A 16,521-nucleotide genomic window follows, 5' to 3' on the forward strand; every position below is an offset into this window, starting at 1 on the left:
TAGTGCATAGTAAGGGTAATGCCACTTCCATCAACGTCTTTTGAGCCGATAATTGCTGGAAAAACAGGAGCGTATAAATGTTTTAAGGAAAATCATACCGATGTTTTGAGCTTGATAATGCACTTCCCGCACTTGTTAAACTAACAAGTAACTTCAATAGTAAATTCAAAACATTCTTCCCAGTATTTATTGGTGAAGTATAACCAACGGTCTAACGACCGAGTTCTCTCGTAACCAAAGAACCACTTGTATCACTTTATTATACTAATTGGCGTGCAATTGTAAGTGTCAATAACAGTTATCATTTAAGGACTAGGTACAAGTTAGGCTAAAAAGAGTTATTTTTGACAATGTCAGTTAATGAAGTAATGGATAGAAAGTCCGTGGCTTAACTAAAATAAGTTTAATAGTTCTGATCTATAGTTAGATCCGGGGGGGGGGGGGTACTAGGGTTGGTGAATGAGGGGTATGTGCGGACGGGACCTCCGAAAACCGACCCTTAGAGAGACCAAATTTTAGTGAAAAAGTGACCCTTAGAGAGACTTTTTCGAAAAATTTTCTGATTTTGAAAAATTTTCTACCCTTAGTGAGACTTTTTTGTATTTTTTTTTCTCAAAATCAAAATTTTTTTCTAAAAATCGTGATTTTCCCCACCCTTAGAGAGACTACTTTGAAACTTCCTGATTTTTGTAACCCTTAGAGAGACTTTGAAAGGTGAAAAACCTGACCCTTACCGTCCGCACATACCCAGCACCTATTTTTGCCGAAGTACCCCCCCGGGAGTTAGATATACTTTTTGCTTTGTAGTCAACTTGCAATGATGCAATCAATCTGCTTAACCTTTCCGCCACGCTGTTTTTTATATTTTCACGCTGTCCAAACGCAACTTTTTTTGAGAAAACGCAGTGTTTGGGAAAAGTGCCATATCACAAGAACTAGAAATCTTTTGGTAAAAAATAAGCTATCCCTGAAAAGCTAATTAAATTCTGCAGCTTTTAGGTTCGGTGAAAGTTCAATTAAATTACTCTAACTAAAATGGTAGCTCTACATTCACCAATGCTTTTTTCCTCACTTTTCGGCAATGTCACTTTTTTGGCATTTTTCACTTCCTATGCAAAAAAAGTGGGTGGAACTTAATTATTAAATATTTCTTTAGTATATTATCAATATGTACTTATTCCTGGAGCCATATACCAAAACTAAGTATCCAAAAACAATTCTAGTGGTCACAAGGGCTTTTCAAACATTGCTCACTTTTCTCAGAAATCAGTGTTTTTCCGTCCGCCATCTTGAATCAGTGTTTTTATTTGAAAAGTGCTGACTCACACCGTGATCATAACATTACATCATTATACCTTCACGGAAAGCTTAGACTCTCTACTTTCTTTTTCTTTTTTTTTCAACGATCAGAAAGCAAGCCAATCAAAGATATTGCGCGAGAAAGACATGCCTATCAAATTGCGTATATGTACGGCATTCGGGACGCCTCAAGGACGTATATGTACGGCATTCGGGTTCAAAAGGTTAACCTGATAACTTTCCAAGTGATTGTGAGAATTAAAAAGAGTGGAATATGAGATAAGTATAACTGTTACATAGAAATTTGGTGAAGAATAATCGGTATGTTTGAATTGCGGTTGGAATTTACTTGGAATTATTAATTTAATTGTATCATATTATTTTTACAAAAATATTGAAATTCAAAACGTAACAGAAAATAAAAATAATTTAACATGATTTTCACCGATTTATGAAAAATATACAATGCAGTAGTTTCAAACCAATGAGCAATCCGTACCAGTGACGGGCGTGTTCAAATATTCAGAATCGAAATACACTTTGCAGTTTTCACCACCAACCAAAAGTGAAGTTGTACATTCTGCGAATTGTCGACCTCTGTATTTACCACCATATTGAGTTGTTTGAAGAGGGTCAATGATTTTACCATCTACTGTCAATGGAGTTCCAGGAATAGCTGGTATTTCAACCATCAAACCCAGGTTCAATAATTGAGGTTCCACTGAATGTGGTAATTCACCGAGACGCACGACCTGTATAGAGGAAAATGGAAAAACCCGGTTATTATTAGGAAAGATGACTCGTAAACAATCTTACATAAGGATTACTTAATTAAACCAATCTTCACTTGCAAGGGTTGATTTTGAACAGTTCTTGGTAACTTTCGGAAGAATAGTCAGATAAATTTTACTTAATCCCTCATGAAAGAATAAGAGGACTTCGATAACTTGATCATGTTTTGGATTTTGATCATATATCCTAATGAAGGTCACAGTAATAGGAATGTTAGTTTGACCACAGACACAACGGACAGTCTTACCTGATAAAAATCGGGTTGTTTGGTGACGACATGTGACATGAAGGCTTCTTCTTCATCTCCGTATAAGAAATATTTTTGAAGTTTGTTGTATTCTGCATATTGTGGTGATTCAAAACGTTCCATTCTCCAAACTTCGTCAATGTGAAGTCGAATGCTTGCCAGACATGTGTTCGAAGTCTTGGCTCCTGAATGAATGAATTCAGACGTCATTAAAGGAATGTTAAATCCTAACAGTAAAGGATTGAATTTGTTGGCAGATTGACAAACAACCCAACATAAGTCATAAAAAAGAAATAAAACGAGTTGTCCCAGCCTCATTATGCAGATTTACAAAGGTCCATTTTTATTTGATATTTACCTTGGTAAAGAGCCATGGTTCTTGTTGCATCCAAATTATTTTTGACGAAATGAAAAAGATTGACTTTCTCAGTTGTTCGCATGAAGAGTGGTTCGGTTGCTTTTGATTGAATCTCCCTGAAAATAAGATAAACGACAAAAATCTATTAAATTTCCTGTTTTCTAGAAGTTCAAAGCCTTCAGTGCGTAATCCCAGTAAAGGCTTGGGGACACGAGAAGTTTTTTTGCGTTGGTGCAATGCAACATACTCCATCCCATCAACACAAGAAAAAGTGTGCGTGTCACATGGTTTCTTTCTGTTTCATGGGACAAAAAGTGAGGGAAATACCCAAAAGACACGTTGGTTTCACGTATATTTCACTTTCATTGGTAGAAAAAAATAGGGTGGAGACACGAGAAAGCGTTTTAGGTTATGGTGTGATGGAGTATGTTGCATTGCACCATCGCGAAAAAACTTCCCGTGTCCCCAAGCCTTAAGAGTTAAAAGTATGAGAGCTACGAAGACGATATTATCGGGAAATTGTAATCGAAAACTAATACTACACACCTACCTGAAAGTTGATTGATCTTCTGGGAGGATTTTCACTCTGAAGACAACTTGATATTGCGATTGTTTCTTGGTGAATGTGGGAACGAAATCCAAGAAGATTTTTCCATCTTTTCGAAGGTTGTTGACAACAGTGAAGGTGTGATAATCCAAAGCATCTCCGTATTCTTCTCCATATGAAGTGTCCAGCTAGTAAAAACAATATTTTAGAATCAAATCGAAATATAAGAGGTATCAGGAAGGGTTCCATAATCTATAATTTGTCACTGTGGTATACAAGAGAGAATAAACGTATATTATATGTTACTTCAAAAAAACCATTACCCATCTCAAAAAGTGTTAAAAGTTATTTTCATTTTGAATGAAATCGAAATGTTTTAGTAATTGTTTGACCTCCGTTTGACCGAGGTCTAACCAATGGTCCGTCATGGTTTAATTTTTCATTTTGTCACTAAAAGATCGTGTAAAGTGCAAGATATTTCTAATTAAGCTTGATTACCTAGTCAAAGGAATTAACTTAATTGTTCACATAATTTAAGATTAGATATCTGACACTTACAGCACCAATACAAGCGAGGACAGTCTTTCTGAACAAATCACCGAGAACTTCCACATAAGCTTCACTTGCTTGATACGGTTCCATACAAGTGTTCCTCAAAAAGCCAAGTGCATCATGGGTATTTTCTGTCGGTAAATTCAATCTCTCCTTCAATTGTTGGACGGATTTCCCATAATTTGCGTATTCCAGTTTAGAGGTTGTCAGAAACATTTTGACCCGTTTAGTGTCTTCGCCAACACTCGCTGAAAGAAAAGCAAATACACTTTGTGTAATGTGAATTATCTTCACAGGTTTACACCCCGGCTTGGTTTAGCATATACGGTCGTGAAAAGATGACTTCAATTGACAGTGACAAAGAGTCCAAAAATTTTAGCATGCATTTGATAGATTAAACACTTACAAGTTAATTCGTTGAAGACTAGGTTTTGTAAATCGTTCACCAACTCGATATTTTGTTGACCTTTGCCAGTGCTTTGATCCTTACAGTTAACGGTGAACGAATTGATCAAAGCGTCAGGACCAACAATTCCCAAGAAATCGATTTCTTTGTGGACATTCTTAACAAGGAGTTCATTAGGTTTACCGATGATATGTTTTTTGATGTAGTCATGGACATCTTGTTGTGTTTTGAACGAGAATCCTTTTTCTTGTAATTCTTTCAAATCGAGTGGAATGAAGTTGCAACAGATGAAAGGATCGTCATCTCTGGCGACTGTTTCCCACATGCAGTAGAACAGTTTGGCACCAAGTTGACATTGACCAAGAATACGACCGTAACCGTTTTGATCCAATCCAATGACCTTAGAGAGAAGAGATTAAATCAAACCATGTCTTTATTAAAAACTATTTTTCTTGTGATCATAAATGGGCTTATGTCAAAATAATACAGCTCTTTTCATTTATTTCTCCTTCGAATATTTAGACCCCAAACTAGACTTGATTATAAGATTGGGTTTGCCATTCTATGAATGGACTATCGTACTTGCTTATAGCAATCCTAAAGTTCCCCTCAACGATAAAACGTGCTAAAATGACAAAAATTAGGATAGTGCTACTTTAGATTGAAAACCAAGCTGGTGCTCCATAGACAAAAGACATCTCGAATTGTCTTTTTGGTTGGCCAGCTTTGTTGGTCTCTCAAATGATTCAGACATTTAATTCTTAGCAGAAATGTTCTCCATTGATTACTGAGGGCACTTTTGGATTGTTATGGGTAGTAGAGTCTGTCTTGAGTAACTAGTTCACTTATAATGGTGCAATAGATTATTTATCATCATACCCGGTGAGACAACAGAACGCCACAGGCTGCAGCTCCAGGTTTCGATCCTTCCAAACCATAAATACCAACATTCAAATCATCAGGACTGTGGAAAACTTCTGGTGCAGCAAGTGTAATAAAACCTTTCATTGTTCCGTTTCGGTAGAGAAGAGCACCAGCAGGGTAAGGACAGAATCCCGACTTATGTGGATCGATGGTCACTGTAAATTAAAAACAAATAAACTAGTACAACCAAATGTCACAATATGAAGAAAGCATATTTCCAGTTTTAACCCTGTTTCAGTTCTTCTCCTGCATAAAAAATTACTTTTGAAATCTTAAATAATCCTTCTATACACGGGGCTCAATGGGGTTAACTTCTATACCATTATGATTTCAAAAGATTGACCATAGCAATATCGGACAAAATCTACCTTATTGTGGAAAAAACACTTGCAAGTCCAGTACTGGCAAATGTAAAGCATTAAATATGTTCCTTGATGGTGAATCAAAATCTGTCAAAAATCTTGAATGCTGTTGTTATTTCTAATAATACACCCCCGTGTCACAGACCCGCTGGTACCCCAGCCCCCCTGGAAAATTTGGCAAAAATTTGGTACCCGGTGGGAAAATACACTAGAATTTCATCCCCATTCAAAATTCAATGTTTTAATTTTGAACACTCCAAACCTATCCCCACTGGATTTTTTAATCTTGGAGGAATAGAATTTCTATCACCATTGGGATTTCAATAGTTTTTATCCCCACTGAGAAAAAGTTCCACCGGGGCTGTGAGACAGGGTAATAATGTTCCCATGCTAATCCTGTATCATTGATATTGTGAAGTTATTCAAAAACGTTTCTCACCTGTATCAGCGTACTGCAAACTGACATATTGTCTCTTGACGAAATCAGAAAGTGGAATAGCAGGAACGAAATCATGAGCTTTTGTTGGAAGACAATTTGAATAAACGTTGCTTTCTTTGTCACCAGTTTCGTGGGTCATACAATTCAAATATCCACCCCATGCTGCATCTGCGTGCATCGAAAAAGTCAAACCCTGGATGAAAAATTAAGTGTATAACTTATTGGTAAAGCCTTGCCAGAATAAAACAAGTGTTTAAAAATAAAAGATCGTCGAATTTCAGTCTATTTGGATTCACCATCGTTCATAGGCGGAATTATACATAAAATCTAAAAACCAAAAGATTTTCACAGCTTTCAATGATAATGAAAGGATTTCTCAGTTTGCTTTACCTTGGCTTCATATTTTGGTTTGAGAGCCAAGATCCTTGCGATATCATCCACGGCACTTTCTTCTGTTGAACCAATCACTGCCACAACCATGAATACTGCAATCTTGTGTTCCAATGCGTAATCTAACTCCTTCTCCAAAGCTGTTGGTTAGATAAAGTTACTTTTAGATGCTTTTAGGAAGATTTGTGAGATTTTGTACAGTAAATATTACCCCCGAGAAGCTACAAATTAGAGAACATCTTACAGAAATCTTACAGAATTTCTAAAGCCTGTGAAGCAGGGGCGTCACTAGAATTCTACATCGATTGGACAGTATTGCAGATATGGACTACATAAAACTATGACTTCCATGACATTCCAGTATTGCAAATGTGACACTTACTCTCGATATCTTGACGAGCTTTGCTGTCAACTTGAATGTGAATGTTATTAGAATCACCGATACCAAGAATGGTGGAAGCTTTCGGCCATGAATAATGGTTCGTTCCTGGTGAAAAAACTCGTGGATATGTTCGCACCGTTGCATCTTTTGCACTTGGTTCACCTATCTTGTGTCGTCGGTAAAATTCTGGTAAGCCAAGTTGCACTGGTGAATTTTTCTAAATGAAAAAGTTAAGGTTGGATTACCAAATTTTTCATTGGTGGTCAAGTCTGAAAATAAGATCATGGCAGTGGAAAAGACAAAGCTTTGCGAACAAACAATGAGAAAACCTGTCTCGGGACTTATTTCGAATCTACTTTTGAAATTAATGGGAATCAAATCAAGGGTTAAAATTCAAAGTACAATCTTTACCTGTAAAGCTTTATCAATGGTTGCTTTGACGTCAATTTTGAAATCCGGGTTTCTCTCTTCGATACATTTGACGACGTCATCAGTCAAAGAACAAATATCATCGATTCTCAAATTCAACAATTCCCATTCGGTGCATTCTGTCAAAGTCTTTTCTTTTTGTTGGCCAGGTACAAATACCTTGCACTCCAAACCGTCTAAAAAACAAGGTAACCTTGGTTAGGGGAACGCTTAAAATTTAGCATAATCAACTTTAGAACTGCGAACTATTTAACACAGCAATCTGAAAGGTACCGGCGATGAACTAAGACCAAATTGTAATCTACTATTCCAAAGATTCGAAATATCTTATGTAAATTATCTAGTCCCAGATTAGCTATTTTAGCCTCAATTGTTGAATTAGAAAAACGTTCGTTTCGAATTTCCATACCTATTAATTCGGGGAAATCCGTATCAGCGCAAGAATCTTTCAAAGCCAATGGATGAAGTTTGGTGTTTCTTGCAGCCCACATCGATTCAATATTAGCGACAGATCCACATCCTGTTAAATGACCCCATGGTGTGACTTTAGTGTCGTCAAATCGCATCAATTTGCAGAGTTGTTGACCAACTTCTACTTCGAACTTAGTGGTGACTGGTGAAGCAGTTGAATCAACGTTGTTTTGATTCCAAAGCAATCCGGATACGTATCCCAAGAACGATGGCATTGTCACGTCCCATGTCATGTGACCCTAAAAATATGCAATTTATTATACTATTATAATTTCGCCTCAATTGTGCTTAAATAGATTACATTACAAAATTATTGGGAAGAATTTGAAAGTATTGAAAAATCAGAGTTAAGTTGACAGGCTTTCAGTAGTACAGTAAAAAAAAACAATAATTGTTTAGATTCAGAAGGTTCGAATCTCGTAATGCCATGATTTTAAGTGAAACATATTTACCTGATATCTGGTGCTGAAGAAAGGAATGGATTTATTCAATTCTTGATGCATTTCTTTCATTTGTTTTTCCATGTCTTTATACTCATGTTGAGCAGCTTCAGAATTTTTGATCTCCTCCGTGAAATAAGAAGGATCAGCTGGAAAGAATTCCTCACGTCGATCTTCATGCCAATTTAAAGCTTTCAACATCAAATCATTGAAAATGTTTCGGTTTTCTGCACGTGGTCCGAGAAACCATCCAGCCAAAGCTTCCCATTGGTGGTCGTATTTGTCTCCAGCAGGGCTGAAAAGTTCGAAATTTACCTCTACTAAAATGTGGCTTTTTTCACAAGTAAAAAACCTGATCGAGAGAAAAGGAAAGAGACCGCAGCATCCTTTACAAAATTTGAAAATATGAGAGCCAAACAAAGTCGTGCTTTGAAAAAGTTGATCTGAAAATCAAACATTACTTACTTTGATGGAAGTGATTGTGCCATTTCTTCAAAAAAGACAGATTATGAAACAAAATATTCAAGATGTGCGAAAGCTCTCTTCTCTTGCTTACGTCAAGGAGGAGATGATTTCGAGTTGTTTGATGCCTGTTTTATACCGTTTGGTCAAGTCATTTTCAACAATTGCTCTATTCCCAAGGGATTATCAAATGTTATTGAACGCCAGCTTTTCTCAATTGATTTAAGAATTCAATGATTATTCCATTGATGATAATAAATATTCTTTTCTTAAGTGATTTAACATTCAGTTTTTTAGCATTCTCAATTCCCTTGGGAATAACAATCAGAAAAGAAACTTACGTGTGTATATAGAAAGCACTAAAGAAAGCCTGTGGACTCTAATTGGCATATACACTGTATGCTTTAGTCTTTCTGACATGTTCTCAGCAACCATTTATTAACCTGAGATCAGATCGTGGTTGTTTTCTGCCCACCACGCTGAAGCTCTAAAGGGACGGGTGAAAACATACAATCTGACGAATATGCAATCTCGAAATCGTAAGGACCGTAAGTTCGTCTAAAAGGACTGGGGATGACAACAAAGTTGCGTGATTGTGTTTATGAATAGGGCGCCGTATTAATTTTTTACTTTCTGGCGCACAACAAGATTCTTGTTGTAAAATTTTCCGCGGGAGGACTATTTTCCTCAGTTATATAATTTTCAAGTGCCTTCAGAGGTTTACCGTGCACGTAAGAAAATTATGAACAGCTGTTATCAGGTTACCATTTATGCTATGTTAGAAAGTTACACCGTTTTTGAAAATGAAAAATCGAGTTAGAGTCAAATGACGTCATAAATTGCACGTTTATGACGTCATAATTTAGCTAACTCGAAAATTCCTAACTCGAAAATTGCTAACTTTTCGAGTAATTTGATAAATTTTAGCTCGGGTTTTTTCTTGCCTCATAGTTTTCGAGTTATTTACATATTTTATAGTAGGTATTAGATTTATGGAAAATCTAAAGACCTGTTTAAATGGGTTTTGTTACCTGAAGGGGCAGATTTGTGTTAAATATACCAACAAATAACACGAAAAGTTAAAAGCACGAAAAAAAAACCGAGTTTAAAAACACCAAATAACTCGAAAAGTAAAAAACTCAAAAAAAACTAGAGTTATCATTTTTGTGGTGACGTCGTAAAAACTGGAATCATGATGTCACATGCAAAATAACTCGGGAAAATAACTCGGGAAAAAAATAATTTGGGAATTCCGGGCCGCCTTCTTCTTGACATGCTATTATTCTGTGAAGAAGTTCAATGTACTACTTGATTTTTGTTATTTTGTCGGATGAGTTTCTGAGTCTAATTCTGGTAAATTTTTCAAGGATAGCGCCTCCCCCCAGCGAACCTTCAATCCACGCAAATCACGCTTTTTGTTTCCAAATTCACGCATTTACGCTCTTTTTTCGTAATTCACCCAATTCACCCAAAGCCCATTCACGCATTCACGCGTAAATTTATTTTTCAAATTTTAAGAGTTGTCCTATATTCAAATGAAAAATTGTATTTATACAGAAAACACTATTTACAACCTGAAGAATAATCTAGCTTTCAAACACCGTTACCTTTGCCCCAAAAAACTAGGTGGAATATGTGTAAAAAGGATTTATGACGCTTTTGTTTCAAAATTGTGCATGTGTGCATTGTAGATTTTGACCTAGCCTTTTAAGGCTTTTAACCTAGTGGTTTTCAATATTTGGTCCAGCGCGCAGCAGAATGGACCTTTAAAAAGCAACTGATCGAAAAGATTTTGTGTGCGCGCAATAAATTAACAAGTCCAGGCTAAACCAACCGCCGATCTAGAATTTTTGCCCCGCCTACCCGCGCGATGTTTGACCTATGTTTTGGATTGAATTGGTAGTAGAGTCAAATTTCCCGGTTAGATTAAAGGGTTGTTTCAGGTAGGGTCAGGTAGGGTTAGGGCTAGGGTTGGGGATAGGAGTTAACCCCTGGTTAGGGTTTTAGCCCCCGGGTAGAGTTTGGAGTAAATACCATGTTTATAAGAAACTTTGAACTCCTTAATGCATTTGTGACTCGATGGCCGAGTGGTTAAGGCGCTGGCGTTCTGATAATAGGTGCTTTGTATATAGTGGGTTCGAATCCCCAAAACGGCAAAAGTTTCGATATTTCGGGAAATGCATCAAAAACTTTCAAAACTTAGCAATACAAAGAAAGTGTCAAAGAATAGTAGCTCAGAGTGGAAGATGGGAAGGAAATTTTTTTGCGTCACTTAAGGAACCCGGTACGAACGACATTCGGTTATTGCTACGTCAGCTCGACCTTCACGCCGCTCCGGCTTCTTGTTATTATTTTCAAAAGGGACCTTTTTGATTGAAGAATAGAAAAATATATAATTGTTAAAAAATACGGTGATATACTAACTCTTTGGCGGATATGGGGGTCGTTAACGACCCCCCATTAAATTATTGAGAAAAACAGAGTTTCTAGGCTATAAAAACCCGTGATTTTTATATGTACAGGTGAACTTATGTTATTAGAGACGGAAAAGTCTCAGTTGAACGATCATAGACCCGTGTGCTAATAGTAATATGTAGGCTGAGAAGCTGCAAAATCAAAACATTGAAATATTCAGTTTGAAGCAGCCACACTTGTTGATGTTAAAGAAGATTTGAGCAGATTCAACTGGTTTTTATGGTCGAAATCAATGCAGAATGAACTTTTATAGTTTGTGTAATGTTTTGGCTTCAAATTATTTGTAAAGAGTAACTCATTCTATCACAATATCCATGGGGGTTGATTTGGTATACGTCAGACGTCGCCCACATTTTTGTCAGATGAAATGACATTAGTAACATGTCTCATAATCCAGTTTTCAAGCCACAACAAGGCTAACTAAATCTTTTTTGTATAACTCTGAAAGAACACTCAATTTGCATACAAAGTGGCTCTCATTGGACTACCCAAGCTCTTGTGGTGTGGTTCAAAGTTTTCGTATATAATTCAACTTCGTGACGACAAAGACCAGGCTGCACAAGCCGTCTCCATGACCATATAAATGACTAGCACTTGGATTTATCACTGATTTACTTGCTCAAATCACATACAATGGCCTTTGTTTACAACAGAAGGGTCATTTGACCAATTTCATTTCATGGACGTTTCTGATTTTCAAGTTACCGCATGACACACTGAATGGACGTAGCATAGCTCACGTTATTGCCGTACATGGCTAAAATTTGAAAATGGACATATTAACTGGCCAATTCCTAGCAAGACATCATTAAATATACTTAGAATGTCTAGTTTCATGATTTTGAACCCTTGAAATAGACTCATAAGAAGAATTTCATGTCATGAAACTGATAGTAGATTTATTACAATTTTATACCATTTTCTGTCATTTTACGCGTTCACCGAAATATCAATATTTTCAGTTTTTGTAAAGCATTAGGTCTAAAATTTTCAGCATTTGATTATATTGTATATAAGAACATTTGTACAAAGTTTTAGAGAAAACTTACAGTTATTTTGGATTTTATGATGATTTTTGTGAAAAAAAAATATTTTTACGTAAAAATTTATTTTTTATTTTCAAACTTGAAATCCCTGCTGACGTCATCAAAATAATAATTTGGATTTTTTTTTTCTTTCATCTGAAAGGTTTTTTACCCAGCTTTCAGAAAATATATACTTTATAGGGTGTATTAGCAACCTTTCAAGAGATATCCCCCTTATACTGAAGGTGTGTAAAATATTTTTCGAATTTGGAAAATTATTAAAACCGCCAAAGAGCTAAACTGCTCCCGTTTTCATCAGGGCGCACGGTACTGTTTACAGAAAGTAAGATCTTATTCTTCGAATGATGAACTTTTTCATCAAACTATTTGACTTTTAACCATCATTTTGATCATCATCGCCCCAACGTACTGTGAAAATCTCGATTCGATAACCGTCAGGATCCAGAATATAACTCAGAGATTCGTCATCTGTGATGAAAAAAAGAGAGAAATAAATAATATCCAGGACTGCAGGGGGTACTACAGTCGCTGATAAATGGATTAACTTCCCCCAAGATTTCCTAATGTTCCTAATTTTTGCCAAAAAACAAACTCTATGGGGGACTGATTTTTAAAACGCTTGGTGAAAGTTGTAGGACCCTTTAGCAATACTCACTTTACAGCTTTAAAAAGGGGAAGTGAAGTATGGGAACAAGCGAAGAACTATTTCTTACTTTTACAAGGTATAATCGTGCATCCAAGACTTCGAAATCGCTCCATCGCCTTCTTATAGTTTGGTACTGCAACACCAAAGTGACCTTTGAAAAATACAAATCATTAGTAAATCAAACTGCAAAGTCAAAGTAATGGCAAGGAAACGCCTGTGACACGAACAAAAATTTGTATCGATGTTGAAACAATGTTGTGACGTCAGCTAAAGTTAAGTTTATTTAATTTAACCGTTTATTTTTCACGGAACGCATATTCAAAATTGCTCTTATGGGTATCGAAACGCAGTTGGTCCTATCTCTCTGTTACCATGTAAATTAAGACCTTGGATACACGGGAACAAAAATTGTGGCTTACCAAATTCGTTCGGCCTCAAGGCTCCACATTCGTATTTCGTTTTGCCTGTAATGCCATCCCATGAACTAATGAAGAAAATGAAATCAATGTAAACACATGCAAACAAAAACATTAGCTCTAAATACATGTTGACAATGTAACAGCCTTATCTCATACGACACCAACAAAGTACCAAACCAAATTTCTTGTTTCTCTTTTCTTCTTTCTTGAAATGAACGTGAGGTCCAAGGGCGTAAATAATCCGAAAAAATCACGAAAGTCACTTTTTCGAAAAAATGATTTAAAAAAACAGGAGGTCAGAGTAAAAGAGTCTGTAATACGAAATTTTATTCTTATAGAATCACAAATTCTTTGGATTTTCAAGTTTCGTCTACCTCCCATCAAATAGTTTCCCACTTACTAAGCCATTTCAATATTTCCAGCTCTAGATAATCTCCACTTATTGAAATGATTTTCGTCTCTTTCTTTTGGTGGTATGATCGCTTCATCTACAAATGTGAAAACGTAATTCGTTGTTCTCGTTTTCTGGTCATTCCACCAAGTCAACAAACTGTCGGAGTGAGAAGATAAAATGGGTTATACCCCCTATGTTTAAGAGGCCTTTTTTTTAAAGGCAGCCCCCCTGGATTCTTTTCCAATTATTTGGGACCCCCTTCGATTTTTTTCTCCCATGTTTTGAGTGCAGCAACACCCTTTGGATGGATAGTTTGATCTCCTTGACATGCGTGAGAGGAGGGGGTAAAAATTTTTCCTTGACATTTGACCATTGATCTGAGAAGGACAGATAGTCACCACATAGAGAAGTTCCAAACCAGCATGATTATAGTTAGAATCTCTTCTTAGCAATTTACTCATTATGAACTTGTTTACAAAGACCATGTTTATGTGTAATGATAAATAATGTAATCTGCAGTGCTCTGAGTTCAAATCAAACTTGAACCCAATCCCTTGGTTCGGGTTTTTGTATGATTCTGTTTGCACACCCTCTTAATTTTACTCTGTTTTTACAAATACATAAACCTACGTCATTCCAAGCACACCAGTATAAAATTTGATGGTTGCCAAGGGGTTCGAAATACGAATCGAAACTTCAGCCAATAGGAAATCTTCAGCAATCTTCGGTTTCGGTTGTATGGCATTTTTTATTTCCACTTCTGTAGGATAAAGCACACCTTCTTCCACGACTGAAGTCATCTTTTCAACAGATCGCCGAGCACACAAAATCTTTAAAGAAAACAGAGGCAAGATATTTTTTAAGGTAGGTGTTTGTTGATTTGTTTAATTGTTAGCAGAAAAATTGTCGGGAAAAACTCGTCAGCAAAGATTTCTTCACTTGCTAAAACACTGTCACTTTTTTACCGACAAATAGTTTTTTGCCAAAGAATTATTTATTTACCACAGTAACTTCGGCTATTTGGAGGAATTCGGATTGGAAAACTTAATTAAAATGACCAATTTTACAGTATTGCAGTTCCTTTAGCTGTGGTAATCCTTTGTCTTCAGTAGCGCATATAAACCCAAAATTCAGCACTAAAGTATTCACGGAAGTAAAGTAACTAAAAATTATTCGCCAGCAAAGTCGGTCAAAAAAATTGACTACCGTATGGTATCCTTACCGATTATAATGTAACTTGTTTGACTTTGCGACCAGACATCCACAATATGTAAACCACTATAGTTGATAGGATCTGACTACACTGTATGTTAGATAGACAGGTCTTCTGTGTATTATTTATCTAATAAGAGATCCATCAGGTCTATTAGACATCCGTTTTAAAACAAGTATGTTCTTGTTTAGGAAGTGCTCACGTTACAATAACAGTGTGTGAATATTACATAAGAAGTGTGACCTTGGCACGACCCCTTCTTGTTGACAAAACATCACTGACGCAGCTAAAGTTTTATTCAAGCTTGTCTATCTCTTGCAATACTGCAGTTATGATAGTTTGATATTTGCTAATTTTATGCCAAAGACTTTTCAATTATTTTTTCAATCAATTTTTTTTTGAATTTATTTGAAAGTAAAATACTAAAATAGCAATTTGATACCCTCCAAATTTAGGAACTTTCTGAAGGTTTCAAAACTTTCTATGGTCGGGAGTGTATGGAAAAGTTTAGCAGGAGCGGTATTAGCCCTTTTTTTTGTAGGTGTTTTAGTGTCTGAAGAAAAAAGTTTGACTAAAGTTTGACGGCTTGACTATTGTTTCATCGTTACGAGCGATGACTGAGAGTTACATGTCGAAGTCCACTCCACATAAATACACTTTTTGTAAGAATCCGTAATCCGTTTCTTTTTAGGCTCTGCCGTTCTTATTTGCTTGTACCTTTGAAACCTCAAATACCCTGTTTTAGATTTGGGGAAAAACTACTTTAACATTTAATTTGCTTAAAATTGAGCCATTTGTGTTCTTGAGTTGTCCATTTTTAGCAATTTTGAGGCACATGTTCTTATAAGATTGTTCTCAGAGAAAAAGAGAGTGTATGAACAACGTCAGTTTCGCCAAACAGTCCATCTAACCGCTAGACTTCTTGTAAACGCTCCATCTTAAGCAAATGTTTACCAAAGGTACATCAGCCAGAATGCTTTTTTTCAAATTATATAACACATTGTCAGATGTTCATGAGAAATATCATCCCATCTCGTCTTACCAACCTACCTATCTTCTGTTTATTTTCACAGGTCTGTCTATACCTGTACTGACAAAATAAATATCGAAGAGATGGAAATATGGAAAAGGGTCAACCAAACACAATTGTTCGATAGTTTAGGATGTACACGGTTTTTTATAAGAACATCCAAAATTTTCTAAGCTTTTGGATGTTCTTAACTTTTAAGCCTAAGAATGTTCCTAAAATGTTCTTATTTTCACCATTTTGTGAGTAATTTTGTCCAATTTCCAAAGAAATCGGATGTTTTAGAGTCCTTCTGTTTATTTTCACAGGTCTGTCTATACCTGTACTGACAAAATAAATATCGAAGAGATGGAAATATGGAAAGGGGTCAACCAAATGTATTTTACGATAGTTTAGGATGAATTTGAGTGAGTTTTCTTAGTATAGGGAACTGCCACTTTTTTTGTCCGGGTCGGGGGTAGCTAGGGTGAAATCATAATCATAAAGGAAATATTTCCAAAGACCACCCCATTTCTCTTTGACTATGTTTATTCCATCGAGATATGGGACTGAATTGTTCCATTGGCAGTATATTGTGATTGATAACTAATTAAACTGGTTGAGGTCTCTTAGTCCGGTTGCTAAGTTACAGAATGAACTTAAATTTTTCATATCATGCTTAATCTCTAGTTAGTAGTTAGGTATACGTTTCCATTATCAATAACAAAATTCTGTCCAAAATTTCAATAAGGGGAAACTTATGAATATTTAAATTATCCAGCGATTGATTCAGATTTACTTATGGAAAACTTATTCAGCAAT

The 16,521-nt window shown here is 36.0% G+C and overlaps 2 protein-coding genes across 3 annotated transcripts; both read right to left on the reverse strand.

Annotated features, from left to right (window-relative positions):
- Positions 1-1,628: 1,628 nt before the first annotated feature.
- On the reverse strand, positions 1,629-8,608 carry LOC136808612 (L-tyrosine decarboxylase-like). 2 transcript variants are annotated; one of them, XM_067065150.1, is made up of 14 exons: positions 8,504-8,608; positions 8,051-8,333; positions 7,537-7,837; positions 7,110-7,303; positions 6,699-6,915; positions 6,317-6,456; positions 5,927-6,119; positions 5,081-5,280; positions 4,202-4,601; positions 3,802-4,043; positions 3,247-3,431; positions 2,697-2,812; positions 2,339-2,523; positions 1,629-2,051 (listed from the first exon to the last, which is right to left on the reverse strand). In XM_067065150.1, exons 1-14 carry the CDS (start codon positions 8,524-8,526, stop codon positions 1,776-1,778), a joined length of 2,955 nt encoding a protein of 984 aa, XP_066921251.1. In that variant the 5' UTR covers positions 8,527-8,608; the 3' UTR covers positions 1,629-1,775. The 2 variants fall into 2 exon arrangements, with proteins under 2 accessions (XP_066921251.1, XP_066921252.1); XM_067065151.1 differs by lacking the exons at positions 1,629-2,051; positions 2,339-2,523 and having other exon boundaries at positions 2,724-2,812; positions 3,243-3,431; positions 8,504-8,602.
- A 3,439-nt stretch (positions 8,609-12,047) lies between these two features.
- On the reverse strand, positions 12,048-14,831 carry LOC136808613 (lactoylglutathione lyase-like). Its single transcript, XM_067065152.1, has 6 exons — positions 14,703-14,831; positions 14,111-14,310; positions 13,487-13,636; positions 13,087-13,151; positions 12,735-12,818; positions 12,048-12,489 (listed from the first exon to the last, which is right to left on the reverse strand). The coding sequence occupies exons 2-6, from the start codon at positions 14,278-14,280 to the stop codon at positions 12,395-12,397; spliced, it is 564 nt and encodes a 187-aa protein (XP_066921253.1). The 5' UTR covers positions 14,281-14,310; positions 14,703-14,831; the 3' UTR covers positions 12,048-12,394.
- Positions 14,832-16,521: the final 1,690 nt, after the last annotated feature.

This window comes from Clytia hemisphaerica, unplaced genomic scaffold (assembly GCF_902728285.1).
Source record: "Clytia hemisphaerica strain Z4C2 unplaced genomic scaffold, Clytia hemisphaerica genome assembly, whole genome shotgun sequence".
Classification (NCBI taxonomy): domain Eukaryota; kingdom Metazoa; phylum Cnidaria; class Hydrozoa; order Leptothecata; family Clytiidae; genus Clytia; species Clytia hemisphaerica.